The sequence below is a fragment of the Sceloporus occidentalis genome, unplaced genomic scaffold, assembly GCF_023333645.1.
Source record: "Sceloporus occidentalis isolate IW3139 unplaced genomic scaffold, rSceOcc1.0.p SCAF_128, whole genome shotgun sequence".
NCBI classification, from domain to species: Eukaryota; Metazoa; Chordata; class Lepidosauria; order Squamata; family Phrynosomatidae; genus Sceloporus; species Sceloporus occidentalis.
The window spans coordinates 2,245,914-2,269,190 of NW_028317108.1; the positions used below are offsets into that span (position 1 = coordinate 2,245,914).

The 23,277-nt window shown below is 44.0% G+C and overlaps 1 protein-coding gene across 1 annotated transcript in view; it reads right to left on the reverse strand.

Moving 5' to 3' along the window:
* LOC149281743 (DNA polymerase alpha subunit B-like) overlaps positions 1-23,277 on the reverse strand; it is a 65,659-nt gene that overhangs the window by 41,518 nt on the left and 864 nt on the right. The window contains exons 2-4 of the mRNA XM_089499061.1: positions 22,890-23,011; positions 4,801-4,889; positions 4,377-4,434 (exon numbers count right to left, since the gene is read on the reverse strand). Coding sequence (XP_089355187.1) covers positions 4,377-4,434; positions 4,801-4,889; positions 22,890-23,011 — 269 coding nt within the window. The remainder of the gene's footprint in view (positions 1-4,376; positions 4,435-4,800; positions 4,890-22,889; positions 23,012-23,277) is intronic.

Genomic DNA, 23,277 nt, shown 5'->3' on the forward strand with positions numbered 1-23,277 from the left:
ACCCCCCAGATATGCCATAGTGCACTCATAGATTTACAGACTCGTTCGCATCACACTGACAATACTTTTATAAATAAGTACAGGATTAATCTTCACTGCCCCCCAGGATTTAGATTCCCCTTAGCTTGCCCCCCTTTACCTCTAACTGCACCTTAAGTTAACTTTATTAAACTAATTAAATTAACCCTCAGTCCTTGGCATTAAATTAACCCTAAACACCCCATCAACCATAATTGCCCCTAAATTAACCCCCCCTCCACTAACTTTCAGCAACCCAAATATTAATTTTATACTCACAGTTAGATGAGTGTCACAGCAATGTGGACACTATAGGGAATGGGCGGGGCCAATCTTCAGTGTGACTGAAGGGAGGGACTGTGAGTAGTAACTGCGGTGAGTCACACTGAAACGGATTATTAACCCCTTCAGGACCGGGATTTGATACTAAGGTGTCGCTAAAGGACCGGAGCTGTTTTTGCCATGTCTTTCTTCAACTGTAATGTCTCTCTTATCAATTAGTGCTCCCACACAAATCATATATTGTTTTTTACAGCACAAGTAGGGCTTTCATTTGAAACCATATTAAGCTGGATAGTACGTTGTTTTGTTTGAAATAAACAGGAAAAAGTGGAGGGAAAAAATGAAAAGAAAAAAAAAAAAAGATTTTTTTTTTTTTTTTTACAGTTTTGTATACATACAAATTGTACACACATTGAACCAATGAGAAAAAATTATCCAAAATATATTCATTAAGTTGTCCTGATTTGGAAACCACCCAATATGGCCAGGATTTTAATCTATTTTGACCAGTATAGGGCAAATATTGCAAGGCATACATCACGCTTTTAAAATGTATTTTTTTTCAAATTTGGCATGGTAGTTTAATAACTGCAATAGTTGTCACAGATACTGATTATCCCCCCAAAATTATATGTTTATGAACAGTAGATAAGTCAAGGTGTACAACTAGGGTCATTTTGACATTTTTTTAAACAGGGATTTTATCGCCAATTGCTGCCAAATTTTGAGGTATTTTTATATTTTTGGGGTTTATTTTTTTTTTGCATATGTTGCTTTAGATTTCATATTATATTTTGTATAGAATATGTGCAACTGCAGAATAATACACCAAATTGTGTTCACCAACATCCCCCGGTTCCAACAAGGCCTCACATGCATGGTTCATGCATTTTTTATGCATTTTTTGAGGAAGCTATGAGGGCAAAACTGGAACATGCACATTTTCGTTTTCAAATTTTCTGAAATTGGTTTACTGGGCCCATTTTCACGGAAAATTTATTTTATTGCGTTTTTAATGCATACATTTCAATGTTGCATTGAATTTCTTGCACAGCATATGTGCAACAGTGGAAGAAAACACCACATTTTGTTCACCAACATCCCCTGATTCAAAAAAGGCCTCACATATATGGTTCATGCATTTTTTGAGGAAGCTATGAGGCCAAAACTGGAACATGCGCAATTTTTTTAGCAATTGGTTTACTGGGCCCATATCACATTTGGGACATTCTGGAAGCCCCCCACTGTAAATTACCCCATAAAAGTATATGTGTATGAACAGTAGACAAGTCAAGGTGCTCAACTAGGGTTTTCAGGCTCGTTTAGACTTAATGCCACCAACAAGTGATCAGGTAATGCATTTTTTTAATTAATATTTTTTTTCCACAATTACCCTAGATGACCCCTCTCTCTTTTTAAGGGTCATCCAGGGGCTGCCATAATGATCAGATCACTCCTATTAGCCAGGAGTGATCTGATCTGATCATCAGGCGATTTACTAAACTTACAGCATTTGACCTGGAAGCGCCCTGGACTTTCAGGTCAGTGCTGTTTTTTATTTATTTGAACTGTCAATGCTGATGCTCCATTGGAGCACAGCGTTGACTGATATTTAGTCCCCACAAGCTTGTGGGGACAAGTGTTAACCCCTGCAATGCCGTGATTGTGTCATACACATCGCAGCATTGAAGGAGTTAACGCTGCACCATCGCTCTCATGGAGCGATAAGGCAGCAGGGGAGGGTTGGGGCTGGTCTCCATACTCATGTGGAGACCGAAGAACCCTCTCCCCCTGTCCCTGAAGCTGCCTCTGGCAGATGGGATGCAATGCTGGTCTATAGACCAGCCATTGCAGGGAGGAGTCTCTTTGATGACTCCTGTAGGGTTCCATGCCTAGAGGAGTCAAAGGGCTTGTGGGGGCTCGTTTTTGCTGTTGCTTGTCTGCAGCAGAGCCCCGTACAAAATGGGAATTAACGTTGCACTGTCGCTCTCATGGAGCGATCAGGCAGCAGGGGGATGTTGTGTCAGGTCCCCACACTTGTGTGGGGACCCAATCAACACTAAACCCCCTTTCCTGAATCTGCCTGTGGCAGCTGAAAACGCGATTGCAGGTTTTTCTGCAATCGCGTTTTCAGCCTACAGAATCACTCCGTGGGAGTGATCACAGGCTCGGTGCGGGCTCCGAGTGGCTGTGCTGGTCAGCAGCAGCAGCGCCCCCCCCCCCCCGGATCACCACGATTGTGGCGATGTGGGGGCGGTTTTTGGGGATGACGTACCTGGAACGTCCCGGTCTAGTGGTGACATAACCAGGACGTACCAGGTACGTCATGATCCTGAGGGGTTAAACAAGGGGTATTTTTTCCCAGAGCATTTGCGCTGAAAAAACCCTCATTTTATAAATCGATAAAAATCGATTCAACTAATCTATAATTTAATTCGTTGGCAACGATTTTCATTATCAATTATTATCGATTAGTTGTTGCAGCCCTAATCCGAAGGATGGAACCAATCACCACCAACAGTTGCAGACATCGAACAGTTAGTCAATAACATGAATAGCTGGACAGCACCTGGCCCAGACATGGTCCATTTCTACTGGCTGAAGAAACCGATAGCAGTATATCAACACCTGGCAGCACAGATGAACCATCTGCTAGCAACAGACTCCTACCCAGACTGGCTAACACAAGGAAGCACAGTGCTTATAATTAAAGACTCTAAGGGTACCACACCTTCAAACTACCAACCAATAACCTGCCTCCCCACAACATGGAAAGTCCTATCAGGCATTATATTTACCAAGATACAGGACCATATGGGCCAGTACACAGGCACAGCTCAGAAGGACATTGGGAACAGCACCAAAAGCCCCAAGCACCAGTTGCTCATAGACAAAGCAGTCATCCAAGATTGAAAGTCTAGACCAGGGGTGAAAATGAGCGTCACGCAGGGCTGCAGACTGCTCACAGTGGTATTGGTGGGGGGCCCCAAATGAAACGCTATTTTTTTGCAGCCCCGAGGAAGCGCTAGACGCGGAGGAGAGGGGCACCAAGAGGTTGCTCAAGTTTTCAGCACCGTGTCGCCCAATGAAAGTCTGTAAGGCAACTCAAAGCATCTAGCACAAGTGACTAGGGCTGCAACAACTAATCTATAAAATCGATAATAAAAATCATTGCCAACAAATTTCATTATCGATTAGTTGAATCAATTTTATCAATTATAAGATGAGGGTTTTTTTCAGAGAAAATGTTTTTTTTTTTTTTTTTTTTTTTTATGATGTCTCCTTGGATTAACAAGCGCTAAATAAATATTAATTCCTATGCTACCATACATAGCCCTCTGTGTTCTGCTTCATTAAAAAAGTATCCAGGCCCCTTTAAAAGGCATCTAATGTATTTGCTAGCACCACCTCTTCAGACAATGAATTCCATACTTTTATTGTCCTTACTGAAAAAAAAAAAATTCCCCTTCGCTTTCAGACTAAATTAGCGGGTGACCTAGTCTTTTGTAATGTTCTATTAATGAATAGGTCTTTATAGAGCCCTTTGTATGTGCCCTGTACATATTTATATAACATCATATCCGCTCTAAGACGCCGTTTCTCTAATATGTACAAATGTAACTTTTCTAGTCTCTTGATAACTAAAACTTCCCATTCCCCTTTTTAGTTTTGTGGCCTTCTCTAGTCCCATAATGTCTTTTTTAAGAAAAGGCACCCAGAATAGAACTGCATAATCAAGGTGGGGGTAAAGAAGCAGAATAATATCTTCCTCCCGTGAGTTAATTCTCCTTTTAATACATGCCACTGTCTTATTTGCCTATGCATCCGCTAGCTGGCACTGTGCACTACCGCTAAGTCTATTGTCTACAATTACTCCCAAATCTTTTTCATTACATTTCTGCAAAGAAACACCATTTAAATGATACTTTGCATTTTTATTATGCCCAAAATGCATAATTTTGCATTTGTCTACATTGAATCTCATTTTTCATTTATCAGCCCAGTTACCCAATGTATCCATCTAGGTCAGCCTTTATTACCCTACTTAATTCTTGTTCTCTTTCCCATACACTCACCTTGGCAGGTGTGGAATACGAATCCAGGAGGTTCTCTTCTTCAGTCTCTACCACAATACTTAGATTGTACATCAAAGATAAAACACAATTCAAACCTTTCTCAAATACATGAGCATAATGATATTTAATAGCATTACAATACATATAGAACAATTGATCTGTGCATTATATGAATACATGCTACGCTGCTTTTTTCTGCAAAAAGGTACTAAGTACCATAACAGTATACAAATATAAAAACAATATAGCAAAAGGGGTGTCACAGCCCTCTGATTATGCTCAATATTGTCGTGTAAAGCAACTTTGCCAGTTCCCTTCACTGATTCATTAACATGCTTTGTTTATATTATATTAAAATGTTTTTGGTCTACTAAATCTGTTCTTTAAATCAACTGAAAATAGGGTATGTGAATGAAAAGGATACAGCTCTTCAATAGTGTTAAAGTCTCTGTTGCCACAGTGCTTTTCTTTCTTCATATGATGCCGTGGATTCATGTTTTTTTTATTCAAAACCTGTAAATTAAATAATTAAGCCATGTTTCATAAAGTAAAACAGACTTGTAAAGTTGTTAACAATATTAAAGCATCATAGCCAAATAATGAGCAAATTCACTTTGAATTGGCTCTTGCCTTCCCCAAAAAGGAAAAATTGCCAGCCATGACAAAGTTTGCCTTAGGATATTCACATTATATAAGAGAGAAAGAAAAAGAAAACCAGCAAAAGAAATATCTGGTATAATTAATTCACAAAAACAAACATACAAGTCATTGAGTAACATATGCCATTGTACATCTCTAACCTAAAGAAAATAATGTCAGGGGTAAGTATATACAGCATAGTTAAATTAAAACCAAAACTCAAATAAAATGTTTTTTTTCAATTCACCGTTTATTCAAACAGCAATCAGACAACAGGTGATATACACACTGCAAAAATACAATGAGAGTACAAAACCGGTATTCAGAGGTACAAATGAGAAGAAGTAATACAGGCATCAGTAAAAAAGGACAGAAGTGTCACAAAAACAAAGTGAACAAAATTCAGTAGCATCCGAATACATAGTGCATATTAGGGCTGCAACTAACGATTATTTTAATAATCGATTAGTTGGCCAATTATTTTTTCGATCGATTAATCGGATAAAAAATGTAATTTTTTTTCAATTTAAAATAATGTAATAAAAAACGTACAATTTACACTTTCATCTCTTTATCACAATGGCCTCTCTATTCACCTTCTTATTTTACTGACATAATAATAAAAGCTACAAGAACCCAAACACAGTGTTTCTCAAACTAGGTTTTAATACAAAGTTATTAGTAAACATTAATTCATATGCTATTTTTCATATTTAATAAAAACTATGTGAAAAAAGCCTTGTTTAAACTGCCCCGGTTATGCACATCTGACCCCCAGCTTGCCACTCTGCCCCCATATATGCCTTATACCTCTTATATGCCAGTGATATGCAACTGAGCCCCCTGATATACCTTTTACTCCCAGATATGTTTTATGCCCCCCTGATATGCCTAATATCGATATGCCTTATACCACCTATATGCCACTGAGCCCCGATATACCTTTTACCCCCAGATATGTTTTATGCCCCCCTGATATGCCTAATATCGATATGCTTTATACCCCCTATATGCCCTGAAATTCATAATATCCCCCATACACCACTATAACTCACCCATACACCACTCTGGCTCCTCCCCCTCCCATACACCACTCTGGCTCCTCCCCCTCCCATACACCACTCTGGCTCCTCCCCCTCCCATACACCACTGGCTCCTCCCCCTCCCATACACCACTCTGGCTCCTCCCCCTCCCATACATCACTTTGCCTCCTCCCCCTCCCATACACCACTCTGGCTCCTCCCCCTCCCATACACCACTCTGGCTCCTCCCCCCTCCCATACACCACTCTGCCTCCTCCCCCCTCCCATACACCACTCTGCCTCCTCCCCCCTCCCATACACCACTCTGCCTCCTCCCCCCTCCCATACACCACTCTGCCTCCTCCCCCCTCCCATACTCCACTCTGCCTCCTCCCCCCTCCCATACTCCACTCTGCCTCCTGTCAGCCACGGAGGTTCACAAGACACCAGGGAGCCGGGTAGAGAGGCAGAGTGGTGTATGGGAGGGGGGGGGAGGAGCCAGAGTGGTGTATGGGAGGGAGAGGAGCCAGAGTGGTGTATGGGAGGGTGGCTCCCATACACCCCTCTGACTCCTCCCCACTGACAGGCACTTTCACTGCAGCTTCATAGAAGCCTCAGCGTAAGTGAAGGTGAGTAACGGAGGCTGTCTGTGCGATGCAGACCCCCACCGGCAGACAGAGAGGATGATTCTCTGTCAGCCGGTGGGGGTCTAAACGATGCGCACAGACAGCCTCCGTTACTGCCCTTCACTTACGCTGAGGCTTCTATGAAGTCAGTAACGGAGCCGGGTAGAGAGGCAGAGTGATGTATGGGAGGGGGGAGAGAGACAGAAGTGAGAGACCGGCCGACAGTGAGGGGAATCCAGGTCCCCTGCAGCGTTGCGGGGGATCTGGATTCTAGTGTTATAATCCGATCTCTGTTTGAGGTCGGATTATAATTTTTATAATCGATAAAAATCGATTCGATTAATCGATAATGAAAATCATTGACAACGATTTTCATTATCGATTATATCGATTAGTTGTTTCAGCCCTAGTGCATATCAATCAGCTCGCGGGACAAACGGTAAACGGCGATGTCACAGAGAGCGTCAGAGAACCAAAACGACGCCACGTATAGTAACAGAAACCAATAAAAAAATGCTCCGCAGGGAGTATATGTGCAGCGTAAAGAGTAGTGAAGAGCATAGGTCACCATAAGGAATAAAAACATGAACAAAAAGGTGTATGTGTGAGAGAGCGAGATAGAGCAATGTACCACGCATTAGGGACACCAACTTAGTGTATTGGAGCATCGTAAAAGGTGGAGTTGTCTATGGGGAATCACAGTGAGTTCCAAAAATAAGACGGAAATCAGGCGACGAAACAAACGAATGCCACCAAAACCACCTAAGATCATTCTGGTGACCTTTACCCCTAGCGGACCAGATTAAATCCTCCATCTGAGCCACATACATTTTTTTTTTAAGCCAAGCCTGCAACAGAGGAGGATTGGGAGACTTCCAGAACCGCGGCACAATTGATTTAGCAGTGTTAAGTAAATGTACTGTTAACGAGCGTTTATACGCGGCGTGGGGAAGGGGGTTTAAATGCAGCAGCACGGTTGCCGGGTCGAATTGAATGTCAGGAGCACACACTAACTCAATGACCCTCCAAACCGTGTCCCAAAAGGAACGGATCGGAGGGCACGACCACCATAGGTGGAGCAGCGTACCTCCCGCGACTCCACATCGCCCGCAGGCATCCAGGACCGAAGGAATAAACCTGTGCAAGTCCGCAGGGACTTTGTACCATCGCGTAAAGACCTTGTAGGAGCACTCCTGCAGTTTGCTAGAGAGTGATCCCTTGTGAATGGCCAGTAGAGCCTTGTCCCACTCCTGCGAAGAGGGGGAAATACCCAGATCACTCTCCCATAGGCTGAGGAAAAAGGGTTTAGCAGCCGAAACAGAATCCAGTATTATAGCATATAGTGCCGAAAGGAGGTGCGGTGGCTCGGCCGGAAAAGTGCATAGGGTCTCAAAATTGGAGAACGGTCTGGTCAAAAGGGTGGACCGGGGAATAGAGGAAATAAAATGTCACAGCTGGTGCAAAAAGAAACGCTGGGCCTGAGTCGTATCAGAGGAGGCAAAAACAACCTCCGCAGTGACAGCGAGAGTCCCCAAGAAGACATGATGGTAGCGTAGGGGTAACCGAGCAAAGGAGAGAAGAGGTAGCGAGCGGTGCAATTTCCATCCCGACAAACTCCGGGTTAGGAACCAGTGGGAACATGGGGCAAGGCGTGGACGATATTACGCCACCCCTCATGGCATGCCTGATTACCTGGAACATAGGGGATATCGTCGTGAAGCGACCCATACGCGGGCAAGGACTCGGGCCAGGGATCCAGGGAAGGACATTCAGGGGTATAGACAAAAGGGCCTCCTCTATCACCAACCACTGCTTAGGAACACCTATAGTCCTCTCCACGATCCTCCGCAGGTGGGAGGCTCTCCAATAAAGCTCTAGATCAGGGACACCATGCCTCCCTTGAGTTTAGGGCGAATTAAATGCGAGCGAGCCAGCCTTGGCGACCTCGCGGACCATATGTAAAGACTCGAGCGCACTTCTTGAAAAATGTCTTTGGCACAAAAATCGGCAAGGATTGGAATATATATAAAAACCTCGGAAGGATATTCATCTTTAAAAACGGCAATCCTGCCAAACCATGAAATATGCGAATAAGTCCTCCTGCGGAGGTCCGCAGAAACAGTGTTGAGGAGCGGCAACAGGTTAAGAGACAACAACTGAGTGGGATCAGTGGTGATTTTAAGACCCAGGTAAGTCAATGATCCTTCGCAGATACGGAAGGAAAACTCACGGCCGAGTTGCTGCACATCAGAGGGAGGAATGCCGGTACAGAGGGGTTCCGACTTCTGGCCAAATAGGTCCAGCTCCGAAAGTAGATGGGGCAGGGAGGACATGGGCTGTGTGACAAAGCACAACATGTCATCAGCATACAGGGCCACCTTGTGATGAACACCCGCTACAGAAATCCCAGACATCAAAATAAACAAAAGCGGGGACGGGTCAACCCTGTCGCGTCCCGTTCAACAGGGTGACCGGGCCCGACAGAAGACCGTTAACCTTAGTGTGAGCCTTCAGTTCATGGTACATAGCCTTAATCCATGTCAGAAAACATTGTCCAAGACCCAATTTCTCCAACAAACAGAACAAATAGGGCCAGGCCACCCTGTCAAACGCCTTTTCCGCGTCCAATGAGACCAACGCAAGCGGCAGGGAAGAATGGCCAGCGAAGTCTAAGAGATCAAGAACTCTAATAGTATTATCCATAGCCTCTCTGCCCGGGACGAAACCCACCTGATCAGGATGTACAAGACAGGGAATTAGGGGCTACAGCCTGTTCGCCAAAATTTTCGCTAGTAACTTGACGTCCGAATTCAGGAGGGAGATGGGGCGATAGCTGCCACAGGATTCGGGGTCCTTCCCAGGCTTCAAAATTAGAGATATGGGCCGTATTGGTTTGCGATGGGAAATGCGTCCCAGACGCCAAAGCGTTGAACGTCTTAACCAAGTGCGGACCCAGTAAGGGAAGAAATTTCTTGTAATATGCGATCGTGAGACCGTCCGGTCCCGGGCATTTACCCTGCTTGGTAGACTTAACTGCATCGACAACCTCTTCCAATAAGATAGGGGAATTCAAAGAATCAATTTCAGGTGCAGTCAGAGTTTTCGGGAAGTACTTAGCCAGGTAGGACTCCAATACTGACGTATAATCTGGGAACGCATCCCGGACAGAGGGCAGGGCATAAAGCTTTTGATAAAAGGAGCGGAAACATTCCGCAATCTGGGGAGAGGAGCACAAGGGTTTGCCCCTAGAAGAAACAACACGGGGGATAAAGTTGGTCGCCTTCTGGGACCGAAGAGCCCTAGCGAGCAATTTTCCCGGTTTGTCTCCGAACTCAAAGAACCTCTTCCTTGTAAGGAGGAAGTGGCATTTAAGTTGCGCATTCGTCAGAGACGCCAAGGAAGTTCGAAGAACTTCCAGTTGGGTCAGGACCGCCGGGTCCCTAGTGAGTTTATGCGAACGCTCAAGGTCCAAAATTCGTTTAATCAGATCCAGCATCTCTGCAAGTGCAAGTTTTTTAATAAGGGAACCAATTTGAATAAATTTCCCCCGGACCACTGCCTTATGGGCCTCCCATACCGTAGGAACAGGGACATCTGGGGTGTAATTGTCTTTAAAATAATTGTCTAGGAGTTCAGTGACATCCAAAGAATAGGTAGGATTAGATAGAATATTTTCATTAAGGCGCCAAATCCAGGGCCGAACCGGGAAGGAGGAAAGTTTGAGACATAAAGACCGGGGAATGGTCACTAAACGTTGAAGGCCCAATTGATGAGGAGTGTAGAGTAGGAAGATGATGATGTGAAATAAAGAAAGTGTCAATGCGTGTGTAGCTGTTGTGTAGGGGTGAATGGTATGTATAATCCCTGTCGAAGGGGTGGAGCGTCCTCCAGGCATCAATAAGTTGAGCTAAATGCAAAAGCCGTTTAAGGCGATTGAGTATAGCATAAGTAATATGGGATCTGCCCGTGGAGCAATCTACGGGGGGGATTAAGTACCATGTTGAAATCCCCCCCCCAGGATAGTGAGACCCTCCTGAACCTCCATAAGTCGTTTAATCGCGGATGTTAGGAATTGAGGCTGCAGGCAATTAGGGGCATATACGTTTGCTAGAGTAATTTTATGCGAGCCAAGAAACCCCTTAACGAAGATACAACGGCCATCCCGATCTCTCCAACTATCTAACAAAAACGAAAGGGTAAGAATTTGTGTATGAGTATTGCTACACCCTTGGATTTCGAATGGGGGTGGCTCGAGAGAAAGACGGAGGTGTATCTGTGGTTAGTCAGTTTAGGTTCTTTAGTGTCGCGGAAATGTGTCTCTTGCAAAAAGGCGATACGCACTTTTTGCCTATGAAGCTCCAGTAAAAGTTTGGATCGTTTTTCGGGTACATTCAACCCCCTGACATTCAGGGAGACCAGTTTAATAGATTCAAGTGGCATTAGGCAGAGTGGTAAGGCGACTCGTTTCACAAAATGACATGGTAGATAAGTGCACATATACCCGGGGAACAGAACAGAAATAAACAACCAAACGGAAAACAGTAAAGGAAAACAAATAAAAAACTAATCTCAGAAAAACTTTGAGACCAGTGAGCTTGATGTCCAGGAGACTGGACAAGTACCAGACGGTGAAAGACCAGAAGACGTGCGTAGCACGTGAACTTAAGGCAGTGTGGCAGGGAATTTCCATAGAGGAAGCCTTAGATCACATGACGGAAACATAGGTTACAAATGACATGTCAAGTGTGGAATGTAGTGTGGGAGCGGGCGTAATATACGTGTGAGAAGGACAAATTCAAGACCGGGGTATAACCGGCCAGGACCAGAGGCCGGTTATTTTACAAAATAAAATGTAAACGAGAACAAAGAAAAATACATAACGGCTTATCATACAAACGAAAAGAGCCCCCCCCCCCCAGGGTGAACCATTAGCAATAACAGCCTCCAGGGGCAAGAAAAACTATTCAAGCATGCTGGCGCCAAAACGCACCTGGTAAAAGGTCCCGAAACAATAAAGTAAAAATAAGAAAAAAAATTGTAGAAACGTCTAAAATGTGTATCTCACATAAGTCCTGACAACTGGAGACCGTAGATGTATGTACAAGGATGGCAGGGTCCCGGCTCAAGGGGCGCATGTAGTGTGGTGAGGAGAAGATCTCCGCCAGACGAGGAAGAAGACACTAGCGGCACCACCAGGACCGGCGCCAGGGAACAGGCAGCAGATCCGCGGGGAGACGTCTCAGGATTTCGTCAGGGGGCATCGGAGCACATCTGTAAAAGGAAGACACAGGTTCCCCAGGGGGGGGAGAGGTAGGCAGCAGGACGATAAGCTAGCTGGGCATCAGCAGCACAAAGCAAGGCCCTCATAGGACATCTCTTCGCAAAGGTGTCCGAGCAGAACGCTTGGACCGGAGCTGACGTCTCGGCAACTGGGACCACGATGCAGTCAAGTCGGTCAGGCGCGGTGCAGGTATCGAAGCGTTGAACCATTCCGGGAGAAGGACCGGCGGTAGATTAAGCTCAGATAAAAACTCCTGGAGATCGGAGCGTTGTCGGAGAATCATAGAGCGAGTACCTTTCCGTGCAATCAAAGAGAATGGGAATCCCCACTGGTATGGGATACCCGCGTCTCGCAAAGCCGTCGTGAGAGGGCGAAGAAGCCGTCTGGACTGCAGGGTGATAGGCGAGAGATCTTGAAAGATGTTAAGTTTCTCACCCTGGAAGACAATGTCCTTTTTAGCACGGCACTGACGCATTATCTGGTCCTGCACCCGGTACTCGTGGAGGCAACAGATTACATCCCTTGGCAGCATATCCTCCGGACCCCTGGGACGTAGAGCCCTGTGGGCCCTATCGAACACGATAGGGGTATCTTCAGGCTGGTCGAGAATATTGTTGAACAGGGCCTGGAGGGTGGAAGGCAGATCTGCAGCCAGAACAGTTTCGGGTAGGCCCCGAATCCGGATGTTGGATCGGCGGCCCAGATTGTCTAGGTCTTCGACTTGACGGAGGAGGCGAGATATTATACCTTGTTGGGAGGTACATTGGTCGGATAAGCCATCCACCGTAGTGGAAATCTTTGTATGCCCATCTTCAAGAGAGGCCACGCGGTCGCCAAGATGAGAGAGGTTGTGTTTTATTTCCTTCAGGTCCACGCGAAGGCCCGATAAGGCAGAGTGAATTAAGCCAGCCATCTCAGTTTTTGTAGGTAAGTCCTTGACTGCCTCCTGCCATGCGTGATCCAGCTGTGGTAAAGATGGTGCTAGAGATCCCGCCAAGGAGGGCGAATCCGAGCGAGTGCTGCGTGGGCTCGGTGGTGGAGACGCCATTTTGGCATGCGGCGTCTCCAGATCACGATCCGGAAAACTATGAAAATATGCCCTCACCGAGGCCGGAGGAGGCTTCTCCCGGTGCCCAGAGGGTTTAGGCGTCGACGATGACGTGTGTGTCTTGCCCATCATCGGTAAAAAGCACCCAAAATGCAGTAGGTACTCTGTGATTCCACGGAGCTAGCAACTCATGCGGCCATATTCGGCAAGCGCCAGCCACGCCCCCCCTCAAATAAAATGTTAATTTAACAGAGAAAGATAAACACTGGTATTTATGAGATTAAGAGATTGGAGAAAATTAACCAGGTGACAATGATGTAGTTAACGGATAAAAAGGATGGATAACTATTTACCATGGAAAGGAACGTATGAAAAATATTTCTAGTCATTTCCTCATCTACATCTGCTGTTACTATTACATTTAATGACTATTATGTTATCATTAATGCTTATGTTTGATGACATCCCCTTATTTTGTGTTTTATATTGCCAACTTTAACAAAATATATTTGAAAGAATCTGCTGTTACAATATAATCAGTACAATGTATAGATTATTGATTAAACAGTTCACTTTTTGTCCATCTCAATTATTCACTTCAAATAGAAATGCTATGTTGCCAACAAGCTCAGAAGTCACTAATCAAGATCGAATATACATCTAGAATGAAGACTCCAATGTTTCTAGATAGGATATTCTGTGGAATTTTATCCAAAATGCCTACCTCTGAATCTGGACCTCTCTGCCCACACACTAAACAAAACATTTTGTTCTCTCAAGTAGCATCCTAACATATGTAACAGCAATGAACTTAATCTCCTCTCACTTGCTTTGTGACTAACTAATTTGTCATCCCAAAAAGCAAGCCTCATTTTCCATAAGAATTGCATAATAAAATAAATATATCAATTTATAAAATAACAATCCTGGGGCGGATCCTTTATGTGCCCCCCACCCACTTAAACTATTGATGGCGGTACAGCATAACACCTATCACTATATACTGAGGCACACATTGACAGTGGTAAAGAATAACGCCTATCACTATACATTGAGCCAGACATTGACAATAATGCAGCATAACCCCTATCACTATATACTAAGCCAAACATTGATGTGGTGTAGGCCTACCACTTCAGCACCTGGCTTAGTACAGGGATGCACCGAAATGAAAATTCTGGACCAAAACCCAAAATTTTAAAATCCTTTAAAAAAAAAAAAATCCCACACTTTTATTAACACACCAAAATTGATATATATATTATAATATATATATACCGTATTGGCTCGAATATACGCCGCACTTTTCCCCCCCACTTTAAGTCTTTAAAGTGGGGGTGCGGCCTATATTCGGGGTCTAGCGCCCGACGCCCAGAATATGCAGTCCCGGGCGCCGGGCAGAGTAACTCATGCGGGGGGGACCGATAATTAAGAAATCCCCCCCCAGGGCCAGGGCAACCGATCTTACGCGGTCCGCACCTCGAGCCCTGCTACTTACCTGTGGGAGGGTCTTCTGTACTGCACAGAGGAACCGGAACCCAGCAGAGTTCACGTGACATTACATCACATCCTCTGTGCAGTACCAGAGAACGCAGAGGGAGGCCGCGCCCTCTGCTGAAGACTGTGAGCGGCATCGAGGAGCTGCAGTGCAGGTAAGGGGGTGGGGAGGGTGTTTGAATGAGTATGCATGATTGAGGTAATGAATCTGTGAATTAATGAGTGTGTGTGTGATAGAATGGATGTGTAAGTGCTGGAACCTAGGCATGATTGGAATGTGATTGATGTTAGCAATCACACTCCTATCATGCCAAGTCAGCCAGTACATGCTGAAACCTAGCTAGCTGCCCCCCTTGTGTATTGATGCTGCCAGCAGTATGGGGTCTGCACATCACTTACAGCCACCCTGTACCAGCATGTACTGGCTGACTTGGCATGATAGGAGTGTGATTGCTAACAGCAATCACAGTCCCATCTAGGGCTGCAACAACTAATCGATAAAATCGATAAAAATCGATAATGAAATTCGTTGCCAACGAATTTCATTATCAATTAGTTGAATCGATTATTATCGATTATAAAATGAGGGTTTTTTCAGAGCAAACGCTCTGAAAAATACCCCTCATTATATAATCCGTTTCAGTGACTCACAGCAGCAGCTCCTACTTACCAGTCCCTCCCTGTAATCACTGTGACAACTGGCCCCGCCCCCTTCCTTCTCCCAGAAGGCCAGAACCACATGGCTGTGACACTCATCTAACTAAGTATAAAATTAATATTTGGGCTGCTGAAAGTTAGGGGAGGTGGGAGTTAATTTAGGGGCAGTTATGGTTAATGGGGTGTTTAGGGTTAATTTAGGGGCAGTTATGGTTAATGGGGTGTTTAGGGTTAATTTAGGGGCAGTTATGGTTAATGGGGTGTTTAGGGGCAGCTATGGTTAATGGGGTGTTTAGGGTTAATTTAGGAGCAGCTGTGGTTAATGGGGTGTTTGGGGTTAATTTGAGGCAGTTGTGGTTAATGGTATGTTTAGGGTTAATTTAGGGGCTGTTGTGGTTGACGGGGTCTTTAGGGTTAATTTAGGGGATGCTGTGGTTAACGGGGTGTTTAGGGTTAATTTAGGGGCAGTTATGGTTAATGGGGTGTTTAGGGTTAATTTAGGGTAGTTGTTTTGATGGGGTATTTAGAGTTAATTTAGGGGTAGTTATGGTTAATGGGGTGTTTAGGGTTAATTTAATGATGAGGACTGAGGGTTAATTTGATTAATTTAATAAAGTTAACTTAAGTTGCAGTTAGAGATAAAGGGGGGCCAAACTAAGGGGAATCTAAATCCTGGGGGCAGTGAAGATTAACCCAGTACTTATTTAAAAAAGTATGGTGTCAGTGTGCTGTGAACGGGTCTGTGACGCTATGAGGGGACTATGAGATATCTGGGGGGTATAAGGCATATCAGGGGAGGACGGAGTGACATATCTGGGGGTATAAGGCATATGTGGGGAGGGCAGTGTGGCATGTCTGGGGAGGACGGAGTGGTGTATCAGGGTGTATAAGGCATATCTGGGGCCACAGTGGCATATCTGGGGGTAGACTGGAGTGGCATATGTGGGGAGGGCAGCGTGGCATGTCTGGGGAGGATGGAGTGGTGTATCAGGCACAGTGGCATATGTGGGGGTGGAGTGGCATATGTGGGAGGCAGCGTGGAGTGGCATATGTGGGAGGCAGCGTGGTATATGTGGGAGGCAGCGTGGAGTGGTATATGTGGGAGGCAGCGTGGAGTGGTATATGTGGGATGCAGCGTGGAGTGGTATATGTGGGAGGCAGCGTGGAGTGGCATATGTGGGAGGCAGCGTGGAGTGGCATATGTGGGAGGCAGCGTGGAGTGGTATATGTGGGAGGCAGCGTGGAGTGGTATATGTGGGAGGCAGCGTGGAGTGGTATATGTGGGAGGCAGCGTGGAGTGGTATATGTGGGAGGCAGCGTGGAGTGGTATATGTGGGAGGCAGCGTGGAGTGGCATATGTGGGAGGCAGCGTGGAGTGGCATATGTGGGAGGCAGCGTGGAGTGGCATATGTGGGAGGCAGCGTGGAGTGGCATATGTGGGAGGCAGCGTGGAGTGGTATGTGTGGGAGGCAGTGTGGAGTGGTATGTGTGGGAGGCAGCGTGGCAAGCCTGGGCTCAAATGTGCATAAATTGGGGGGGGCTGGTTGGGAAATAAAGACAAGAAATGTATTTTATCAAAGTTTTTTTTTTATTCTGCTGTTTGTATTTAACAATTTGTTTATTAAATTTTAAATAAATGAAAAATTTACATTCATTTTTTTTATCCGATTAATCGAAAAAATAAATCTGCCAACTAATCGATTATGAAAATAATCGTTAGTTGCAGCCCTAGTCCCATCATGCCTAGGTTACAGCATTTACTGGTTGGATGTGTAAGTGCTGGAACCTAGGCATGATGGGACTGTGATTGCTGTTAGCAATCACACTCCTATCATGCCAAGTCAGCCAGTACATGCTGAAACCTAGCTAGCTGCCCCCCTTGTGTATTGATGCTGCCAGCAGTATGGGGTCTGCACATCACTTACAGCCACCCTGTACCAAAATGTACTGGCTTGGCTGCCTGGGTATGATAGGAGTGTGATTGCTGTTAGCAATCCCACTCCTATCATGCCAAGTCATATTGCTAATTTTTTTTGTCCAATTGTGGTGTGTTACCTACTTTTATTAAAAATGTGAGTTTTTATTATTATTTTTAAAGGTTGGGGGTCATTTTCGGTTTTGGCTAAGTGAACCGTGAATGTTTTGGTCCAGAATTTTCATTTTGGTGCATCCCTAGAATAAATAGAACTATTTCATTTTTAATTATCCTGAGTCCTGAATTTGTAGTCACAAAACTTTTTAGGCCCAGAAATCAGTGAGAGGAAAAGTAAAGGTTTTGTGTCATTTACTTTATTTTATTTACTTTATTTTAATCTGCATATTTTATTAAAGGCCATATTTTCTCACAGTGAAAAATGAGTGTGGCCCGCGCACAGGGGGGGGGGGGGGAGGACAGTGGCAGCATATCTCGGGGGGGGGGGGGGACAGAGGGGCAGCATATTTTTTTGGTGCTTTTTTTAAAAGAAAAAAACTTTTTCTTTAAAAAAGCACCAAACTTTTAGGGTGCGGCCTATATACGGGGGCGGCCTATATCCGAGCCAATACGGTATATACACACACACAATATCTCACAAAGGTGATTACACCCCTCACATTTTTCTAAATATTTTATTATATCTTTTCATGTGACATTGAAGAAATGCCACTCTGCCACAATGTAAAGTAGTGAGTGTACAGCCTGTATAACAGTGTAAATTTTGTTTTCCCCATCAAAATAACACCACACAGCCATTAACGTCTTAACCTTGGCAACAAAATTGAATACACCCCTAAGTGGAAATGTCCAAATTGGGCCCAACGTGTCAATATTTTGTGTGGCCACCATTATTTTTCAGCACTGCCTTAACCCTCTTGGACATGGAGTAAACCAGAGCTTCACAGGTTGCCACTAGAGTCCTCTTCCACTCCTCCATGATGACATCATGGAGCTGGTGGATGTGAGAGACCTTGCACTCCCCCACCTTCCGTTTAAGGATGCCCCACAGATGCTCAATAGGGTTTATGTCTGGAGACATGCTTGGCCAGTCCATCACCTTTACCCTCAGCTTCTTTAGCAAGGCTTCTTGGAGGTGTGTTATGTAGGAATACTGCCCTGCAGCCCAGTCTCCGAAGGGAGGGGATCATGCTCTACTTCAGTACACAGTACATGTTGGCATCCATGCCCAGGCATACCCGGGTTCTAGCATGTACTAGCTGACTTTGCATGATATGAGTATGATTGCTAATAGCAATAACAATCCTATCATGCCCAGATTCTAGCACTGGTTACCTGGGCATGATAGGAGTGATTGCTGTTAAATTCAATAACAATATATATATGTTATTGAATTTATGTCCTATTTTGGTGTGTTAACCACTTTTATTGAAAGTAACACACCAAAATAGGACAGATAGCGTTTATCTCCTTCATTAAACAGGTGCTCTTTCAGCCATTGTGGAAGGCCGATGTCTGGGTTTTGATCTCTCAAACATCAACTTGGCAGGTATCTTCCCTGTAGTTGCCTGAGGTGGTGTTTGGTACCAAAATAGGAAATCATTCACAATTTTCCCAAATGTTGTTAATGATTACTTTATAAGCCTGTACACAGCTTTCTTAAATATGGCCACAAAAAGCTTCATCTGATAATTGGTTGTCTGATGATACGGTGCACAAGTTCATGAGTGATACCTTTTGATTTAATGAAAAGTTGCAAACTCCTTTGAAGTAAATTGTGATCTAATGTCTGAGACCAACTCCACTGCTAATCCAAAAGTTGACAAAATCTTTTGTAAAACTGATATAGTTGCAGAAGTAGTTGTTGAAGACATTGTACAAGCTTGTGAGCACGTTGAACCTGCATCTGCTACGAGCAAAATCATACATACCCCCTGGCCTGCTGCTTCATACATAATGTGCCGTTTCTTCAGCCATTACTTTTGAAATTAATGGTGTTGAACCCGGACAAGTTTGCACTAATATATTAACTGTTTTTGCCATTGGAGTGTTGGACATGACATCAGCATTTGTTTTGTCGTCATGTTGCCTATATTTGATGTCCTAAAAGTATGCATGTCAGAAGTTTCAGTGACTTGGGAGGCGCCTGGAGGCTGTATTTCCAATTATAGACGGTGGACACTAATTGCAGTGCAATATCTCATCTCTTTGCTTGGATTTATGTATAATAAAGTTAGTTCCTGTTTTACCTCAATACAGAGTCCTGTTATTGGGGTAAGCCTTGGTGCTGCCCTTGTCAGGGCGGTAAAGCACTGTATTGCTTTGCTTGTATATACTACAGTGCCACTGAGGTTCCCGAAGAGCTATGATTCCGGCTGTCTCCGACGCTAGCCTTGCCCAACGGTTGAAGTTTTGTGTTCCCAGTGGTCATGGGGAGAAGGAAGGATCGCCTGGCAGGTGTACCCAATCGAGGTACAGGTTGTTCAGTAACAAGCCATGCGGCAGTCCTCACAAATGACCTGACTTTTTCTCGACTGGAACAATTGGTGATGCTCAGCTACTTCTCTACACTTTTTAATTTACTCCTCCAGCCTTTGAACTACTGTTTTAGCTCTTATTGCAAAAGGGACTGGACGGGCTTTAAAACTATTCTGGATGGGCACATGTAGAGGACTGCATTGCGGGCGAGGGCGGTCTTGCTGGTGCCGCAGGCGGAAGCGGGCGGTCAGGCGCTGTACCTGCAGGTCCCGGTAATCCGGCGCAGTCCGGCAAAGATGCCTTCTCGCTGCTCCCTTAGGCAGCGAGAAGGCAGCCTTGCGGGACTGCGTGGGAACTCCGCAGTTCAGGTAAGGAGGTGGGTGTAAATGGCCACAAATGTGGCGGAAGCAGAACACCCACATTGCGGGATCAAGCAAAAAATCAGTGGGAGCGGGATTAAAAAAGCCGTCCCGCGCAGGGCTCTAGCACCATGTTTCAGATGCAATTTAAATGCTGTGTCTAAGTTTCACAGAAGAACCATGAAAAGCGGACTTTTTTTTTTTTTAAAGGTATTAAACCTATTGCAATCCTTTTCTTTTTAGGGAAATGCATCCAAAATTGTGACCAGTGGGGGCCCACCCTAACATATACTGTATAGTTGTAACACTTTAGTAACATTTTGATTACTGCTGTGGTTTGGGAGTCTCTAGTTTTATTGGTGTCAATCTACAGTTCAACTTCAGGAGCATGCCATTGATCTTTATTAATAAACAATATTGCCGCTCCAGTGTCTATACCTATATTTCTGTCAATTAGCAATGCAATATTGATCCATGATGTACTTCTGCTTATTGTGCATATGTAAAAGATGTCTCAGTGTATCATCCTAGTCTAAATTCTATGAATCACGTTGAAAATCCATTTTGTACGTTTCCTTCCTAGCAACTGATTTTGTTAGTGCCCTTATCCTTTAAAATTCTACAAACATGTTTCAAATGACTCTGTTTACCACAATAATGGCAATTTACGTTTCTGAATGTAAAGCAGACTAAACCTGAGCTGGGATGAACTCAAGGGAGAACTCCTAAGTGAAGGACTTTTCAAACAAAGAAGTGTTAAAAGGCAAAATAAATAGCATAATTTTTTTGTATATTATATACTGTGGGATTTACACTAGTCAGCATGCAGGATATGCAACTCTGGATTTCTTCCAAAAGGTATGTGCTCTTGGTGCAAGTTCCCCAGGGACCATAGCACAGTTGCAAACGTGAGCAGGTTCGGCAACATTATAGATCTAACTGAAGGATATAGACGACATGGAGAAGAGCCTACTGCTTATGGTAGAGGAGGTGGAAATGGGGTTAGTTGTGCAAAGGGTAGTAATGACCACAGAGCTAAGCAGGCTTGTTTTCATCTAGGCACCCCCCCATATGTTTGCCAGAGGATGCTGGGGAGATTGGCTCAGAGGAGGCATTTCTGGGACAGGTTGATTCACCTAGCAGCCAGGTGAGTAGCCTTCTCCGCTGAGTGGCTAGACAGGTGCTGGTGGTAGGGGATTCAATTATAAGGAAGGTTAATAGGGTAATCTGTTGCCAGGACCCAGAATGCTGAACAGTATGCTGTCTCTCAGGTGCTCGGGTTTGACATATTGCGGACAGAGTAGACAGATTGTTGGGAGTGGCTGGAGATGATCCAGTGGCCATAACACACGTTGGTACAAACGACAAAAGGGCAGGTGGCGGTGGGGGGGGCCTTAAAAATTATTATAGGGCACTAGGTCAGAAACGTAGGCAAAAGACCTCCAAGGTAACATTCTCTGGAATATTACCGGTACCACAAGCTACATCAGGGAGACAGCGGGAACTTAGGGAGGTCAATGCGTGGCTGTAAGAAAGGGGGATTTGGGTATAAACCCAGGAAAGATCCAAAAATTCTATTCTATTAAAAACACTACCTAGTTTCCCCAGAACAGTTTTTTCTTAGTTTCCATAATTGCCCGTGCTGTTGCATGGTGCAGTTTATTTCAGTTGTCATGTTATTTATGTATTTAACATTCTGTAGCCAGGCACTACTATATTCCCGTCAGGAAATTCATTAGAGCATGCTGTAACTCAGTAATAAAATACAAATTAGTTCTATCCATAGTTCACCTTTGACCCTATAAAAGCTACCAAGGTCATTCTAGTTAAAGTAGCTTCTACATCCATTGCACCAACAATTACAACTCTTTGGATCAATTGCACCAATTGATCTCTCATCAGACTCAGCTTTAGATCGTTTATATATTGGAGGCATGGATTGATTATTACATCTATCATTTAATTTTAATAAACATCAATGAGGCCCCTAAATTTCTGACATAATAACTTTATCTATAATAACAAAAACCAAAATACCACGTGTAAAAGTGAATCACAAAAATATAAATATAAATACTTCCCACAATGAGAGCAGCTACCAACAAACACTCTTCCTCAAAGCGTGTACAACAGCAAACCAGAAATGATGGAGCGCATATACATGTGGGAAGGAAAAAACAAATCCAATGGTGTAATATTGTTAATAAAAAATATTAATAGTGTATAAGTTACACTCACAAAGGGACTGGATAAAGCAGGCTCATCGGAATGTCAGACTTCCAGAAATTGAATGTAGTATTCTATAAAAACAAACATAAACCAAATCAAACATCCGGTCTAAGGTAAAAGTATTTCCAATTTATTCCCTCTACGCGTTTCGCCGATGGGTCGTCGGCTTCATCAGGAGAAAAATAAATAAGTAAAAGTGCAGTCAAAAATCAGACAGCAGCATAAACCAAATAATAAATTAGAGACAATTATTTGGTTTATGCTGCTGTCTGATTTTTGACTGCACTTTTACTTATTTATTTTTCTCCTGATGAAGCCGACGACCCATCGGCGAAACGCGTAGAGGGAATAAATTGGAAATACTTTTACCTTAGACCGGATGTTTGATTTCTACTTGCTTTTGCACAATACTCGCTGAGTTGTGCTACATCTTAATTGTAAGTGCATTTTGATCTTTTAAGATCAGCTGATTGAAGATACTGCACCATCCTGGTTTATGTTTGTTTTTATAGAATACTACATTCAATTTCTGGAAGTCTGACATTCCGATGAGCCTGCTTTATCCAGTCCCTTTGTGAGTGTAACTTATACACTATTAATATTATTTTTTATTAACAATATTACACCATTGGATTTGTTTTTTCCTTCCCACATGTATATGCGCTCCATCATAATAACTTTATCTCAAGGATCCAAACAGTTCCTCTTACAGAGTTACCTATTTTTCCAATTGCAATGTTTACCTCATGTTCCAGAAGGCTGAGGTTGCCAACTGTGAGCCGTAAACTACGGGTAGTGCTGAAAGCCATCCATTCGTTGACCATGTTTTCTTCACTCAGACGGTGAACTGAGCAGAGTTCCACCACTGTAAAGTAAAAGTCCTCACCATGAGTTTCTATAAGAAAAAACAAAACGCAACCTTTTGACCCGCCTTAGTAAACTGCTAGGATTGCCAAAGGGTTTCAGCTAAAATACTGGACATGAGTAAGTGTCACGGAGCTATAACAAGCAATAAGGATATTTCTCTTACAGAGTGCCTTCCTACAAAGACTTTAGTCAAAATGTCATTGTGCCCAAACACCTGAGACTTTAGCATTTTATGATGTTTCCTTAACCACGACTCTCTCCTTT